Below are 17,607 nucleotides of genomic sequence, written 5' to 3' on the forward strand. Positions count from 1 at the left end.
AATAGGGTAACTTGTAATCTGTAACCAAATCCCAACACCCAGCAAACACAGAATGTTAGGGGAACGTTAAGAAAACTGACCGTCTTCAGCTTCAACATTATTCATTTAGCAGTTAACTTTGATATTTTGCTGTGATATTTTCTCTAACACTCGTGAGCAGTTTTAAGTGTTATAAAACAGAAATAACAACATAAGAATACATTAGCACTGTCAAAAGATTCTAATAAATATCTTTTGTGTCAAACTGTGTGTGGCACTGATAGTGGAGCGTTCGTCAATCAATCAAGACTCCAGACATCCAGCTAACAACTTTAGGTCATACAAACGTTGTGGGAACATTGTGATTAGTTATTTAAAGGTTACAAAATCATTTTTAGAACGTTCATCAAGTACAAATAGCATGAGCAGGGTTGCCAGGTCTACATAACAAAACCAGCCCAATCACAGACAAAACTAGTCCAGTTGCGTTTTGGGGGAAAATGGGTTCCACCTCAGTCGAAATCACGTTCTTTTTGCTTTAACCCACGAACTAGAAACACAACCCATGGCAGCTGTATAAAAGTATCCCAATTCTGCGGGAAAACCACGGACTTGGCAACATTGATCATGAGGACGTTCAGAGAACAGTTCATCCACGCTATTGATTAGTGTTTAGTCACTGTAATAATTGCCATTTTAATCATACTAATGATAATGCTGAATAATATCCTGTGTCATGTCAGTTAATGGCAATATTTCAGACATTTTCAAGTGTCCAAATCCAGTGTATGTCAGCATGAGAATAAACTGAACCCTGAAACTGTTTGTGGAAAGGGTCCGTCTGCAGCCCTCTGTTTCTCCAGGTTTTGTCCTTTTTATGGCTCTTTGAAGTTGAGTAACAGTGCATTAAGGATAGAAAGGATCTTCAAAGGTTTTCTGAGTGCTGGCGGTGCCCTCCTCATCCTCAGTTCGAAGAGCTTTTAACCTTCGGGAGATGTAGAAGAGTCTTCATCTGTGCCAAACGAGTCCAGCTCTGACAATCACGTCACGTGTCTCTAGATGTGCTTCATAAATAAACCAAATGTCTCCCTGCAGCACAAAAGCAGTGTTAAGTCGCTGGGGGATATTTGTAGCAATAGCCAACAATACATTGTATGGGTCACAATTATACATTTCTCTTTTATGACAAAAATCATTAGGATATTAAGTAAAGATCATGTTCCATGAAGATATTTTGTAAATGTCCTACCGTAAATATATCAAAACTTAATGTTTGACTAGTAATATGCATTGCTAAGAACTTCATTTGGACAACTTTAAAGATGATTTTCTCAATATTTAGATTTTTTTGCACCCTCAGATTCCAGATTTTCAAATATTGTCCTATCCTAACAAACCATACATCAATGGAAAGCTTATTTATTCATATATTTATTCAGTATAAATCTCAATTTCAGAAAATTGACCCTTATGACTGGTTTTGTGCTCCAGGGTCACGTATAAATTGGTTGTGCTAACAGCTCTATAAACTGAATATATTGTGGTACTTTTCACGAAAAAGAAGAGTCTTTCCAACTTGAAAACGAATCCGGTAGAGCCGTGTCATTTCTCAAGGGTATCGTACAGTAGACACATGAAACATCAAACAGACTGTCTCCAGAGAGGAACAATGAGAGTGAAGTTAAAAAGATAGAAGCGCCCCCTCAGATCAGATGCGTGACGCCGTTTTGTCATCTTAGAGAGAGACTCCTTCAGAAGATCCGGAGCGTTTTCCAAAGCCCACATAAGAGCCACGAATATTCAAAACGATACGAGACTCCGAGTGCATGAGACATCTCTAAAATCTGGACCCACGCTAACCGTGTGGTCTGTCTGTGAGTGTGTGTGTGTGTGTGTGTGTGTGTGTGTGTGTGTGTGTGTTAATGTGTCTGGGCTCCCCACTGAACAACACTCCTGCCTCATCTAATGGATTAGCTTTATGAGTTTGCAACAATTGTAAAACATTGGATTTATTTGCCTCTGTGGAAATATAGCAGCACCTGAGTGTATTTTAAATGGCTGATCTGCTGAGAATTTTGTGGCTTGTGGTGTTTGGATGGGAATGGGAATGTAACCTAATTCCTCAGCTATTGAATAGATTAAGACATCTGCGCTGATGTGCTAACATTATTTAGCATTTCTCAATACAATAGTGCAGCGATCTCACAGGACACCTCGCAGTTTCATCCATGAGTGTAAATGAATGCACAGTATTTGTCTCCTTTAGATATCAAGATGGTAGTTTTATCTGAATCTGTATTGCAGATTAATCCAGCAGTCCTGGTTTTAAGCATGCATCGACGTGCGCATTGCTGCTTAAGGGACGATTTACACAGAACATGTTTTTGCTTTGAAAAATTAGTGGAATGGGGGGAAATGCAAGGTCTCAAGACACGTTTTTAAAACAGTTGAACTTATTTTAACTTGAGCGGCATGTTTTTAGAATGCCGTTTCATGCACAAGATGCTGCAGAAGACGGCAAACGTAGGGTGGCCATGCGTGCCATTTTTACGGGACGTGTCCTGGCGAGGATTTCTGTATTTGAGGAGTTCAGATGCAAAAGCCTCTAAGTTCCGTTTGAAATATTCTTCCAAAATGAGCATTTTTATCAGGCTCCTATATGTGTAAGTTCAGTCATTTCACTTTAATGCCAGTGAATAAGTTATTTTCATTGCCATTAAAGTGAAATAACTCAAAATAAACATTGGAGCCCGAGACAAATGCTCATTTTAGAAGAAAATTTCAGATGGCACTTAGAGGCTTTTGCATCTGAACTCTTCATTTGGCTCTGTTTTCATACTTGCTAAAGGTAATGATCGACCAATAACGTGCAGGTATTGTACATAATCGACCAATCGTGGCACATGAGAAGGCGGGATCTACAGAGAACGGTCAAAGCGATGCAAATATGTGCACATTAGGTGTGTTCGTTCGACTTGAAGCGCCGCTGCGCAGACCGATTGTTGTATGACTGTGTGTGTTAATGTGTCTGGGCTCCCCACTGAACAACACTCCTGCCTCATCTAATGGATTAGCTTTATGAGTTTGCAACAATTGTAAAACATTGGATTTATTTGCCTCTGTGGAAATATAGCAGCACCTGAGTGTATTTTAAATGGCTGATCTGCTGAGAATTTTGTGGCTTGTGGTGTTTGGATGGGAATGGGAATGTAACCTAATTCCTCAGCTATTGAATAGATTAAGACATCTGCGCTGATGTGCTAACATTATTTAGCATTTCTCAATACAATAGTGCAGCGATCTCACAGGACACCTCGCAGTTTCATCCATGAGTGTAAATGAATGCACAGTATTTGTCTCCTTTAGATATCAAGATGGTAGTTTTATCTGAATCTGTATTGCAGATTAATCCAGCAGTCCTGGTTTTAAGCATGCATCGACGTGCGCATTGCTGCTTAAGGGACGATTTACACAGAACATGTTTTTGCTTTGAAAAATTAGTGGAATGGGGGGAAATGCAAGGTCTCAAGACACGTTTTTAAAACAGTTGAACTTATTTTAACTTGAGCGGCATGTTTTTAGAATGCCGTTTCATGCACAAGATGCTGCAGAAGACGGCAAACGTAGGGTGGCCATGCGTGCCATTTTTACGGGACGTGTCCTGGCGAGGATTTCTGTATTTGAGGAGTTCAGATGCAAAAGCCTCTAAGTTCCGTTTGAAATATTCTTCCAAAATGAGCATTTTTATCAGGCTCCTATATGTGTAAGTTCAGTCATTTCACTTTAATGCCAGTGAATAAGTTATTTTCATTGCCATTAAAGTGAAATAACTCAAAATAAACATTGGAGCCCGAGACAAATGCTCATTTTAGAAGAAAATTTCAGATGGCACTTAGAGGCTTTTGCATCTGAACTCTTCATTTGGCTCTGTTTTCATACTTGCTAAAGGTAATGATCGACCAATAACGTGCAGGTATTGTACATAATCGACCAATCGTGGCACATGAGAAGGCGGGATCTACAGAGAACGGTCAAAGCGATGCAAATATGTGCACATTAGGTGTGTTCGTTCGACTTGAAGCGCCGCTGCGCAGACCGATTGTTGTATGACATCAAAGTACAGCGAGCGTGATTCGAAGGTATAACGAGCCATCTGCTCTCTATAGCTCTCGCAGATGTCATACAGCGATCGATCTGCACAGCGCAAACAGCCAAAACCTGGATATTTTAGGCAATATAGAAATCCTGGCAAAGATGTGTGCCGTAAAAATGGCCCGTGAATGCAAAGGTCAAACGTATCCATCTAGTGCGTGTTTGCATCGATAAAACGACGGAAAAGCAGTGCAATGAAATGGGAAAATGCATTCTGTGTGAACGGCCCTAGTTTTGCATTCTAGATGAATTTTGGGAATTGTGTCGTTTAATAACACATTGCGAAACTCTGTTTGCAGGGGTGATCCGTGAGACGTTCCACCGAGATCGCGATCAGATGGTTCCCGTCACGCTCCTGGCCATCGCCATCATCCTCGCCTTCATCATGGGTGCCATCTTCTCCGGCATCGTGGTCTACTGCGTGTGCGACCATCACCGCCGGCGGGACTTCGAGCTGCCCGGCCGCAAAGATAAGGACTCGGTTCAGTCCCGACGGGGCTCCATGAACAGCGTCACCAAGCTGACGGGGCTCTTCGAGACGCAAGCCAAGGACGGACGGACAGAAGCCATTCTGACCCCACTCATGCACAACGGCCGCTTGGCCAACGGAAAGATGCTCATCAAAGCTGACGAGCACTTGGATCTGACCGCTCTGCCCACGCCCGAATCCACGCCTATGCAGCCGCGGCGCAAACCCAGCCGAGGCAGCCGCGAGTGGGAGCGCAACCAGAACCTGATCAACGCCTACACCAAAGACTTGCCCTCCATGGGCTCTGTGGTCATCCCGACGGATTTGCCTTTGCGGGCGTCTCCGGGCCACATCCCCAGCGTGGTAGTGCTGCCTTTGCCCCAACACCAGCATGAGTATGTAGAGCAACCGCACCGCGGAGAGCTCGCCACTGACCAGGCCGCCACACTGGAGTACAAGTCCCTCAAGAGCCCAAGCTTGGCGGATGGCGAGAGAGCGCCTCCAAGAGTCCCCCAGCGAGAGGCGTCTCTGGGAACCATGGTTCCTCAAATGGGCAAGAGGTTGGACGTGCATTCGTCCGTATACGGCCGTGGCTATCCCATGAGCTCGGGCCTCAAGAAACAGCACAACACCAACTCGTCCAACTCATCCCACATGTCCAGGAACCACAGTTTCCGTGTGGAGACACCTCCTCCGCCCGCTCCGCAGCGAGTGGACTCCATGCACGTCACCTCTCCGCCGCCGATCCTCGGTCTGTCGCGCCATCCCAGCCTGAGCTCATACGGCTCTCTCCCCAGGCATCTCAAACCTGACGTTCCTCCTAAACCGAATCTGGTGTCCCTTTCCACAAAAGCCAAGTCCGGAGACTCCTGCACATAATCGAGCGCAGCAGGATGAAAGACGGGGAACGTGAAAGTGTGTCTGCTTTGTACAGCTGTGTACAGGAAATGCAACTCACTTTTCTTTATTTTGTTTTGTACATTTTGTAATACATGTCGAGCTCAGGCTGATGCGTGTCTCTGTTCCCAAAAAAAGGAGGAACTCCAGCTGGGAAGGTGGCCGCATTGTTGCCAAAAGCACACCGGAGACGGGCGCGGAAGCTACGAGAGACGCCACAGATATCTTGGACGCACAGATGGGAATAGAAGCTGGAGTTTACCATGGAAAACTGTGAAAAGCCACCGCCTGGACAAAGCAATCGAGTTCTGCCTTCGCGCAAGAGTTCAACACATCTACTGAAAACGTCGACTGAATAACACGTGACTGTTAATACTAATCGCGGGTTGTATTTATTTTTTAATAAAGTGCTTTTGCAGAGAGAGCGTCTCATTTAGGCTTGACTGAGATGGGAATGATCGTTTTAGTTTGAATTAATCTATTTAAAGTCATTAAACTGGAGCCAGTACTTCTGTCCACTATCTCTTGCTAAGCAAAATCAGAGACGACTCTGGAAGCCTCCGTACGGAAGGAATATTTCTCGAGCCGTGCCAGAGGGGCTTGTGGGTAGAGCTTACAGCCCACAGGTTGACAGGAGCTCCTCAATCTCATCTTCGTGACTTTCTGTTGAAAGTCCATCCGAGTGCCATTCTCGCCGCACTTGAGATGCTTTCAGACGTACGGTTTCCTCTCGTTCATGTCCAAACAAGCCTGTTTTTCTCCTTCCACCTGTAAATGTGTGCCTTACACCCCTGAGTAGTGAAGCATTTGTTAGCTGTTAACTGTCGTAGTTCTTATGATGACGTTTGTTTCCCTCGTTTGATTATAAAAAAGAAACAAAAAAACACGTAATTGAAGAATGTAGGTGTTGTCGACTCTGCTCCCGTTGCTAACCACACATGACTTTGTGCTTGATTTCTGATTGTGCCAATGAACCGTCGGAGTCGTGCTGGAAGAATGTTTGATTTTGTTTTCCTTTGTCCTTTTTTACTTTTCACAAAGTCAAGATGATGTTTTACACTGTTTGTAGATGACTTGTGTATCTGTGGATCGGGCTGCTTCGAGGCAATAAGAGAAAAACACAGGAACGAACCAGATATGACGTTTCTCCCAAACACACACACACACAAGCTTTCTAATGTACATGATCAAACAGTTTTTAGGCAGTGAATGCAGGCTGGCTCCTGTGTAGATATGCACTCCAATAATATTAGGAAACAGATTCATGTTTTCAATGTTTGTGACAGATTCCGATTAATATAATTTTCTAGCTCTGTGGTTGTGATGTAAAATGAGGGATTGTTATTTAACTATTTTGACACACGTTTTATTGAACTTGACGTCCAGGATTCTAGTTTTGGCATTGAAGATATTGAATTCACCCAGCTCTCGGAGCGAACGGAGCTCGAGGTTCTTGTGCTGGTGCCTTTCTAGACGCCTCTAGACTTTGGAAGTGGAGTTTGTACTCTTGTATGATATGGTTTTGTCACCGGCCCTCTCCCACATCTGATTCACAGCTAAATGTATGTTGTAAAGAAATCCTCTTTAATAAATGGAAAAAAGTAATAAAAACATTTCAGATTCTTGTCACAGAGCTTGTGTTTTTTGTGAAACGTGAGATGGTAAGCGTCGTCACATGAGGGTTTGGCACCTCCGCAGCAAAGACTCGATTGTTTGGCATCTCTAACCGTGAATAAACACGGCGATAAGAATCGCTCTGGAGCCCCGAGTGGCCCTTCCAGACACCCGTCTTCAGACGTGATGACAGAATGTCTCTGTGCCTTTGTCTCAACATGCTGTTTGCTCAAGGCTCTTGTCTTCACTGCTCTTGGTTACTAACTACCCGCTTTGTGTTCTGTAAACAGAGACCGAATCAGCTGAGATCCACACATTGGCTTTGACCTCCAGAACCTCAAACTCGATTCTTTACGTTTGCGATGCGCTTGCTGATTCACAGTCAGAAATCCTGAACCGCCAGCATCTGATATCTGCTAATGTTGTAATCTGCCGTTGTCAGACTCATTTCACTCATGTAGTTGAATAAAGCAGCCGTTTAATTGACGTCAGCTGCGAGCGGATAACTAAACCTGGAGTCAAACCTCACAGAAGATCCTGAATAAATCACATTCCTTTTGAACCCTACAAGCGCTGTCTGATGAGAGGATGAGTCTCGTAATAAATCACGTTCATAACCTGTGACATTTCACTCTCGAGATGTTTCACTGCAATCCCTGTTCATATTTTCATTGCAATAAAAGTCAGATTTTAGATACATGTTCCACAGGCAAAACATTGTGTTTTATGCACTGGTCAATTTTTAGATTTGCTGTTTATGGCTTTTCATAAAGTGTTTGTTTGGACAGAAAACATCCAAAAGTGTTGATTTTATTGCACTTTATCTATTTGCGTCTGTAGATTTCAATATCCAGTCCATATCTTTTAAAGAGTTTTTTCTCTTACAAACAACAAACTTTACAGTTTTATTCCTCTCTATATTCTGAAGGTTTGTTCATATTTCATTCACACTGATTTATACAACATCTCACTCCTAAAAACATGGTGAAAATGTATTTGTTTTCTGTCTTTTGAGAATCCCCTTTGGAAAAACCTTTAACTGTCAACAAAATCAAAATGTTTTGAACCTGGCTTTATCCAATCTTCAGATATTTATGTGCTGGTAATGTATGCAAATTATTGCAAAATCTACATCTGCATTGATACTGGACCACAAAAAAACATATTTTTCTAAACTGAAGCTGAATGAACGCTGAATAAATAATCTTTCCATTGATGTATGGTGTGTTAGGAGAGGACAATATTTGGCTGAGATGCAACTATTTGAAAATCTGGAATCTGAGGGTGCAAAAAAATCTAAATATTGAGAAAATCATCTTTAAAGTTGTCCAAATGAAGTTCTTAGCAATGCATATTACTAATCAAACATTAAGTTTTTACATATTTAAGGTAGGACATTTACTAAATATCTTCATGGAACATGATCTTTACTTAATATCCTAATGATTTTTGGCATAAAAGAGAAATGTATAATTGTGACCCATACAATGTATTGTTGGCTATTGCTACAAATATCCCCCAGCGACTCAACACTGCTTTTGTGCTGCAGGGACACATATATGCATTTGGCTGATGCTTTTATCCAAAGCGCCTCACATTGCATTCAAGTTCATCAGTAAATGCATTCCCTGGGAATCGAACCAATGACCTTGCCATTGCTTGCACCACAATCTAATATTTGAGCTACAGCAATATTTGATACACTTTCAAAAAAATATATTGCAATTAAGGTAATCAATCAACTGTGTAAGTGTGCGGAGATCTGTTACGGGTCTCGTCAAAGAGTGAAAGTGTTGATGGTGTCAGTAGTTCATCACACACTTTCATGAGACTCTGACTGTAACTCAACCGTACAGTAATGATGAAGATCAGCACCAGACTCAGTTTAACGGCCTGTAAATGAACGAGTGAAAGTATTCAGACATGTTTACATCTGAAATGAGCAGTTTTCCAGACCATGTGATGTTCAGACCTCCGGCGTGGAGTAAATCCCTGGACCGTGGCGATGGAGGGATGTAAGCGGGGATAAAGCGGCTGGCACCGGGATCAGAACGAGATGCTCTACTTTGCCTCGGCTTGTAAAACTCTCGGGCATAAAGAGTGTGAAGCTGCTTGAGAAGCATGAGTTCCAACCACAACAAAGCGAGACCCTGTGAGCCTGTGCGAACGTGTTTCTGAGCTCAGTCGTGTGTCAGAAGGCAGATCATCTGTGACAGGCAGCAGAGTTTGTTGGGAGTTTTCTGCTGAAGGTCGTGACCTCGTCTCCTGAAGAAAGCTCGCTTTGAGTCCGCTGTGTTTTATCCCAGAATGCTTCATCTCTGCTGCCAGAGACCAGCCGTTCTCAAACGTTTTATCAGTCTGTCCCAGCTAACAGGCAACGTTTTAAAAGTTATATAACTGTTAAATAACATTCTTAAAGTAATGTTTATGCAACGCACTTATAACTGAAATTTACCATTCTCAAAGATGAGAGAAAATATTCTTAGATCAACATTTCCTGAACATGCTTTTGATGTTGTTTGTACTTTAAATAGCCTTCTAATCACAACAAGAAAACTGAACATTTAAATGTTCTTAGAATATTAAAAAATAACTTCAATTAATGTTATATTTTGGGTGAAAATAAAATTATGAGAATAATTAAGAAACACTTTTGTAACCTTTAAATAACTTTATAATCACAACAAGTAAACTGGGCATTTTAAAGTTCTCAGAATATTAAAATAAACATTCTAATTATGTTATATTTTGGGAGAAAATATATACAAAAGTAAACATTTTTGTAACCTTTAAATAACATTTTATCAGAACAAAAAAACTGGACATTTTAAAATAATGTTCTCACAATGTACCTAAATTTGTTAAACGACTTTATTTAAAAAACATTTTTTTTGAAGTTGCCCTGAGATTTCAAGCTAATATTTTGATAATTTATCAACACATTCACACATGTTCACGCTTCTCTTATTTCAGTTAAGGGTCATGCACATACTGTAAACAAAGAAATATTAAATTTTTTATTGTTTCTGTTTTAGAATTATTTTAAATGTACATTATTATTAGCTGATCAAACGGTGGTTTAGGAAGCTCAGATTGATCAGATTGTGTGTTTGTCTCAGAGATCTCGGGATCAGCTGCTCTGGAGGACGCCGCGCTCCTCTTAAGTGCTCAGTTCAGCCCGAGCTGAAGGTCAGATGGATTTTCTGTCTCCGAGGAAATGATTTCCAGTGCGGCGGCATTGAATCCTGTTAACAGCAGCACTTCAGAATGAGTGATTCCGTCATTGAACATGAGAGGACGCGGCCTAACGACTCTATGCTTAATTACTGAGCTTAATTAACACATTTACAGGATCAGTTATATTACTGTTCCTATTCAAAAGCATTAATGCTCTCATCGGAAATGCATGAATATAGCCATGTATATACGTGACCCTGGAGCACGAAATCAGTCATAAAGGTCAATTTTTTTAAATTGAGATTTATACATCATCTGAAATATGAATAAATAATCTTTCCATTGATGTATGGTTTGTTAGGATCGGACAATATTTGGCCGAGATACAACTATTTGAAAATCTGGAATCTGAGGGTGCAAAAAAATCTAAAAATCAATAATTGTGACCCATACAATGTATTGTTGGCTATTGCTACAAATATACCCCAGCGACTTAACACTGCTTTTGTGCTCCAGGGTCACATTTGTGTATATGTTCATGTAACGCTCAACATTTGATTTCAGTAAAAGTCTCACCTCATTGACACAAAGGTCAGAGGTCAGACGCTCATTCATGACACTGAGGATCTGGAGAGGTCAGTGGGAGGAAGTGACGTCACAGCTGATGTGTGACGTGTGTGTGTTTGTGTGTGTGTGTGTGTGTGTGTGTGTGTGTTCTCATGTATGTAGGTTAGTGAAGCTAAAAAAAGAGCAGCAGCAGCTTCATCCATAATGAATGAGCTCCTCCCCCTCCATCCCAGGTGTCCTACAGCTGTGACACGATTTGCATACAGCCCCGCCCACTTTCAAAATCATGCTGACAATGCAGGGAGATAAACACACACACACACACACACAGATGTTCCCTCACCTTGAGAAGATCCTCATCCAGTTAAGGTGTGTGTGTGTGTGTGTGTGTGTGTGTGTGTGTGTGTGTGTGTGTGTGTGTGTGTGTGTGTGTGAGTGTGTGTGTGTGTGTGTGTGTGTGTGTGTGTGTGTTTTAAGGGTGCTGTCCCAGTGACATGCTGTTGTATTTCTTTCTTTCTCTCTCTCTCTTTCTTTCTTTCTCTTTGTTTCTTTCTCTCTTTCTTCTGTTTTATAATCATATATAATAATATAAGCATAAAGCATATAAAGCAAAAAAGGTATGATTAAAAATAAAACCTGTCAATTAGACGAGGGAAAAAACAGGTATAACACTAGACATTCCGTCCCCCCCACTTTTTAAATGATGGCTACGCCCCTGGTGTGTGTTGAGCTGTGTGTGTGTGTGTCATTGTGAAGCTCTTCAGTGATCTCAGTGTTCGGATGAAGGCGTCTCCAGTGTCTTGGAGCGAACGGCTCATCCTCCATTCTTCACAAACACTGGCTCTTTCTATTTGGCTCTCCACTCAATTCTTTCTCTTTTCTCGTTTGGTTTACGCTGCTCTTGCCCTCGAGTCGCATCTGCAGAGAGCATCAAGAGGCGCATTCACATGAACCCGGTGTGTGCTCGCCCGCTATTGTTTTAGCAAGTTTATGACCTCAAAGTGCTTGCAGACAGGATTATAGCATCGGATAACAGACTGACATGAAGATTTCCACAGACCTGATCCGTCAGCACTGAACGTGCATCATCAAGGCATTAATCTGAGGTGATGTCATGGGGGCACAAACATTTACTTTTCTAAGATTTCCAAGATCACGCAAATATGGCGTTTTACTAGCATTAACATTTCCATGTAAAATGTTATGTATGTTAAACTAATAATTAATTTAACCAACGTTTACATCATTACCTGCTTCAAAATAAATTATCGGTATAGTTAATAAGTATCAGAATCAGACAATAAGTGTTTGTTCAAATCGGTATCGGTATTGGCCCCAAAAAATCCTATCGGTGCATCCCTAATAATAAATAATATAAACATAATAAATAAATAATATACATGTTCTAAAAAATATATATATATGTAACAACGTTCGTAGTCATGGGAAGAAGGAGGCAGGAACCGGCGAACATTTCAACTTTAATAAAATAAACAAACACAAAACGAAAGTAAAGCAGCAGCCCCTCGCGGACAACTGCCACACACACAACATAAAATAAAGTCCAGGCCTGGTGCTCTCTCGTCCCAGACACACTGCCGCTCGGCTCTCCACCAGCTGATGGTGGAGAGCTCCACCAGCACCAGCTCTTCCGCGATTCCGCCCTCGGTGGACGGCACGACAATCCTCTGCCGCCCAGTGGATGGCGACGGCTCCTCCGAGTTCGGGCAGCCAGCAGGAGTCCCCCGTTCCCTGCTCCTCCCCATCATGGTGGATGGCAGCAGGCTCCGGCCTATGGCGAACGGCGGCGACTCCTCCGCTCCCTCACGGACAGCAGCCGTCCCTTCACAGCCCAGGCGGCCGGCAGCGAGTTCGTCCGCCCCCCCTCGGCAACTCACTTCAGCCCACCGTCTCGAGCGTCCACGGCGGCAGACTGCTCCGCCATGCTCGATGGCACCGCGGATTCACCACAGCGGCGAGGGATCTCTGGCAGCGTGCCCCACCTTCCTCCCGGGTTTCGGCACCAATGTAACTACGTTCATAGTCATGGGAAGAAGGAGGTGAGAACCGGCGGACATTTCAAACTTTAATAAAATAAACAAACACAAAGCGAAAGTAAAGTGGCAGTCGTCCGCGAGGGAAAACATAAAATAAAGTCCAGGCCTGGTCCTCTCTCGTCCAACACTGTCGTCACTCCTCCTTTTATCCTTCCGGAGCTCCTCCGTGGGACTCGAGACCGGTGAGTGGCGCAGGTGTCGCTCATTAGCATTTACTCCACCGGCCTTGCTCCATTCCCACGGCTCTCGGCCCCGCCCCTCTCGTCACAATATACTGTATATATACACATTTACAGACTGTGAGGCCTACAGCCTACTGCCGCCTGAATGCTGCTGTGCCAATTCTTCGATTGTATTTTGAAGATGGATCTGACCTTCGTCCAAACCTCCTGCTTTCACGACAGTCCATCACATCCCTCATCGCTGCTTTCAAGTCAGATTCTGACCATGGCTGGGAAAAAGATATTGAGGTGCTGGTGTTTCTCTACTGGCTGGCCCACGCAGCATCGTACAGGCTGGTGTCACTGTGCTTTGACATCCCAAAGTCCACGGTGCATGACATTCTGCACAGAATCAGCAGTGCAGTCATCAGAATTTTGAGGAGGCTGATCACGTTCCCGACCCCGGATGACCTGGAGGCAGTGGGGGCAGGTTTTGCGCAGCTGGCTGAGTCTCCAGTTTTCCTGGTGCAATAGACAGATGCCACATCCGGATCAAGCCACCAGCAAGTGATGCTCCATGCTATTTTAACAGGAAGCTGTTCCACTCTGTTCAGCTGCAGGCCATCACCGACCACAAGGGGAAGTTCCTCGATATCTTTGTTGGATATCCCGGGTCTGTGCACGATGCCAGGGTGCTGAAGAACAGCCCCGTTTACACTGGTCGCCTGTACCCACCTGCAGGAAAATGCATCCTGGGAGATGGTGGGTATCCCTGTTTGAGTGCGCCCATCTGCCTCATCACACCATTCAGAGAGCCTGTACAGAATCCAGTACAGGCTCGCTTCAACGCCAAACATGCTCATGCACATAACATTGTTGAGAGAGCCTTTGGGATGCTGAAGACACGCTGGCACTCCATCTTCTTCAAGGCCCTGGAAGTGAGTCCTGCCTTTGCGCCAGATGGATGGCACCGCGGATTCACCACAGCGGCGAGGGATCTCTGGCAGCGTGCCCCACCTTCCTCCCGGGTTTCGGCACCAATGTAACTACGTTCATAGTCATGGGAAGAAGGAGGTGAGAACCGGCGGACATTTCAAACTTTAATAAAATAAACAAACACAAAGCGAAAGTAAAGTGGCAGTCGTCCGCGAGGGAAAACATAAAATAAAGTCCAGGCCTGGTCCTCTCTCGTCCAACACTGTCGTCACTCCTCCTTTTATCCTTCCGGAGCTCCTCCGTGGGACTCGAGACCGGTGAGTGGCGCAGGTGTCGCTCATTAGCATTTACTCCACCGGCCTTGCTCCATTCCCACGGCTCTCGGCCCCGCCCCTCTCGTCACAATATACTGTATATATACACATTTACAGACTGTGAGGCCTACAGCCTACTGCCGCCTGAATGCTGCTGTGCCAATTCTTCGATTGTATTTTGAAGATGGATCTGACCTTCGTCCAAACCTCCTGCTTTCACGACAGTCCATCACATCCCTCATCGCTGCTTTCAAGTCAGATTCTGACCATGGCTGGGAAAAAGATATTGAGGTGCTGGTGTTTCTCTACTGGCTGGCCCACGCAGCATCGTACAGGCTGGGGTCACTGTGCTTTGACATCCCAAAGTCCACGGTGCATGACATTCTGCACAGAATCAGCAGTGCAGTCATCAGAATTTTGAGGAGGCTGATCACGTTCCCGACCCCGGATGACCTGGAGGCAGTGGGGGCAGGTTTTGCGCAGCTGGCTGAGTCTCCAGTTTTCCTGGTGCAATAGACAGATGCCACATCCGGATCAAGCCACCAGCAAGTGATGCTCCACGCTATTTTAACAGGAAGCTGTTCCACTCTGTTCAGCTGCAGGCCATCACCGACCACAAGGGGAAGTTCCTCGATATCTTTGTTGGATAACCCGGGTCTGTGCACGATGCCAGGGTGCTGAAGAACAGCCCCGTTTACACTGGTCGCCTGTACCCACCTGCAGGAAAATGCATCCTGGGAGATGGTGGGTATCCCTGTTTGAGTGCGCCCATCTGCCTCATCACACCATTCAGAGAGCCTGTACAGAATCCAGTACAGGCTCGCTTCAACGCCAAACATGCTCATGCACATAACATTGTTGAGAGAGCCTTTGGGATGCTGAAGACACGCTGGCACTCCATCTTCTTCAAGGCCCTGGAAGTGAGTCCTGCCTTTGCGCCAGATGTTGTTGCATGCTGTGCGGTGCTCCACAACCTCTGTTTTCAGAACGGGGACATTGTTGATCCAGAGGTTGTGGAGGATCCTGCCGATGACCCACCTGAACCCCAAAACACAAAAGCCAGCGCAGGAGAGGATGTGCGGGACAATCTGGCTGCAGCTGTGTCAGCAGCAGACAACTGTGTGCCTGCTCTTCATGAGCATGATTACCTGTAAGGCAGTTTAACAGGTTAAGACTCTGCAAATCAGTTCTTGTTCTCAGATTGACATTGTTTAAGTCCTATCTAAATGAACGGGGGAATCCTGAAATCTCAAAAACTGCTCGCTGAACTCGCGATTAAATTACCTATTTCAAATCAGTAAGAAATTCTGAAATGAACTGCCCCATGGATGTTGTTTCTTATGCTCAAATAGCATTTAAAAGCGTATTTCTCAGGCTGGACCAGCCAATTACGACTGCACATGCACAGTTATATCGCGCTTATGACTGCGCATGCGCAACAGGTTTCTATGGGAGTGTGTAACGGGTGTAACGTGAGCTTCTAAAGGCCGCTGCAGTGATGCAATGACTTTCCTGATCAGCGATTGGCTCTTTCATTTAGAAGGCGGGACTATTCCACTATATCGCGCATTGCAGTTTCTCCCATTCATAAGTATAGGATAGGGCTGTGCAAAAAATCGAATGCGATTTTGCGTAGCTTGTCAGTGAACTACGGCTCTGTGTAGTAAATGCCGCTCCATCTGAAAGCACGAGCTGGAGATTAACTACTAATCACAGAAGCGGCTTTACTGACGGGATGCGCATGACAATCGCATTCGATTGTTTTGCACAGCCCCAGTATAGGAGTGAACCGTCTTTGTATTTTTATGGTCAATGGTGCTACCCTGTCAGATTTTGCTAGCTCCCATTAAAACGGTTGGTAGCATAATTCGACAGCGAAAAATGCTACCTATCAGATTTTGCTTCCAGTATGATATTAATGTGGTGTGAGGCTTTATTTACGTGCACACCTACCCCAACCCTAAACCTAACCTTACAGTATTAAAAATGCAGTGTTGGTAGCAGCATTTTTGTTAGAACACCTGGCTGCGATGAAAGGATCGCAAGTTCTCCAGCAGAAGATCCTCCTTCATATCTCAGCACAGCCAAGAACTCTAAAATTAGGGCAGAATTCATGAATTCTTTGAAGCTGAGCGAAACATTTCACACACACACACCCTACAGCAGCCATAATTACACACCCGCTAATCCTGTTTCCCAAATCCAGGTGCCAATGGATCCATGCGGAAAATCCCGCGGCTGCACATTTTCTCCATCTGTCTCTCGGATCCAGTTTCACTCAAAGATCTGCGTTTGTCTTCAGCTCGGAGTCAAACTCAGAAACCTTTCGGCGTTCAGAAACTCACAAACATCTCCATTCTATCTTCATTTGCTAAAAATCTCTCTCGCAGTGACCTCAAGCTCCGGAACCAGCCTAAAACCCTCGAGTTCCCCGCAGAAACTGACAGCATATGGTCTGGATCGACATGAGGGTGAATAAATAATGACTCAGTCCTGATTCTTGGGTGATTTATTGCTTTAATCCATTTAGTGCTCATCTGTTCAGGATTTGAGGAACCGTGTTTCCTCCGGAGGTTCATTGCGATTCATCCAAACATGATGTGTTTATTGGGAGACACTTCACTGATAGACTGACCCACACTGTAAAAAACTACAGTGAATTTAACGGCAAAAGGCTGTAAAAATGCTACAGTAAAAACCTGTTAAATGGTTAACGGTAAATTCCCCTACTATAGACGGTGAAAAACTGTATTGGACATTAATTTTACGGTAGTATACCGTTTCAGTGAATAACCGTAAATTGACATTCCCAGAATTCAATGTTTCTTCTTAGTTTTTTCTTATCAGTTTTGTACATTAGGGTTGTGTGTTACACTTAATGTTGTTAAATGAATGTTTATTGCATTATTTCAGTTTCATGTGTGTCACCGTGATGGTGTTTAGTGTTTGTGTGAATGACACTGTGCACCTTCTATATATGTTATTATCTAAATTTGGTGGTTATCAGTTTATTACAAAGATACAAAACAGAGTTCAGTAATTCAATAGGTTGGTATATTAAGATTATATCAGTTAACGAAATTACGGTTTTTAACTGTAAATTTAAGTTAAAACCATAAAACCTAAAACTTTGCTAACGTATTTTTTACAATAAAATTCCGGCAACCACAGCTGCCGGGTTTTTTTTACCGTAAATTTTTTTTTACAGTGCAGATCAGTTTTGAATTAGTCCTTTTTATCTTGTTTTCCAGTTAAAATATCAAAAAAGCTGATATAGATGCTTC

At 43.6% G+C, this 17,607-nt stretch overlaps 1 protein-coding gene across 5 annotated transcripts in view; it reads left to right on the forward strand.

Moving 5' to 3' along the window:
* Nucleotides 1-6,362, forward strand: part of LOC107573768 (semaphorin-6A-like) — a 30,376-nt gene extending 24,014 nt beyond the window's left edge. For 4 of the 5 annotated variants that reach the window (XM_016260209.1, XM_016260211.1, XM_016260212.1 and 1 more), the window contains one exon: nucleotides 4,431-6,362. In XM_016260209.1, coding sequence (XP_016115695.1) covers nucleotides 4,431-5,479 — 1,049 coding nt within the window. In that variant the 3' untranslated portion in view covers nucleotides 5,480-6,362. The remainder of the gene's footprint in view (nucleotides 1-4,430) is intronic. The other variant, XM_016260210.1, reaches the window with a different exon arrangement.
* Nucleotides 6,363-17,607: the final 11,245 nt, after the last annotated feature.

The sequence above is a fragment of the Sinocyclocheilus grahami genome, unplaced genomic scaffold (assembly GCF_001515645.1).
Source record: "Sinocyclocheilus grahami isolate Dianchi unplaced genomic scaffold, SAMN03320097.WGS_v1.1 scaffold2029.1, whole genome shotgun sequence".
Taxonomy (NCBI): Eukaryota; Metazoa; Chordata; class Actinopteri; order Cypriniformes; family Cyprinidae; genus Sinocyclocheilus; species Sinocyclocheilus grahami.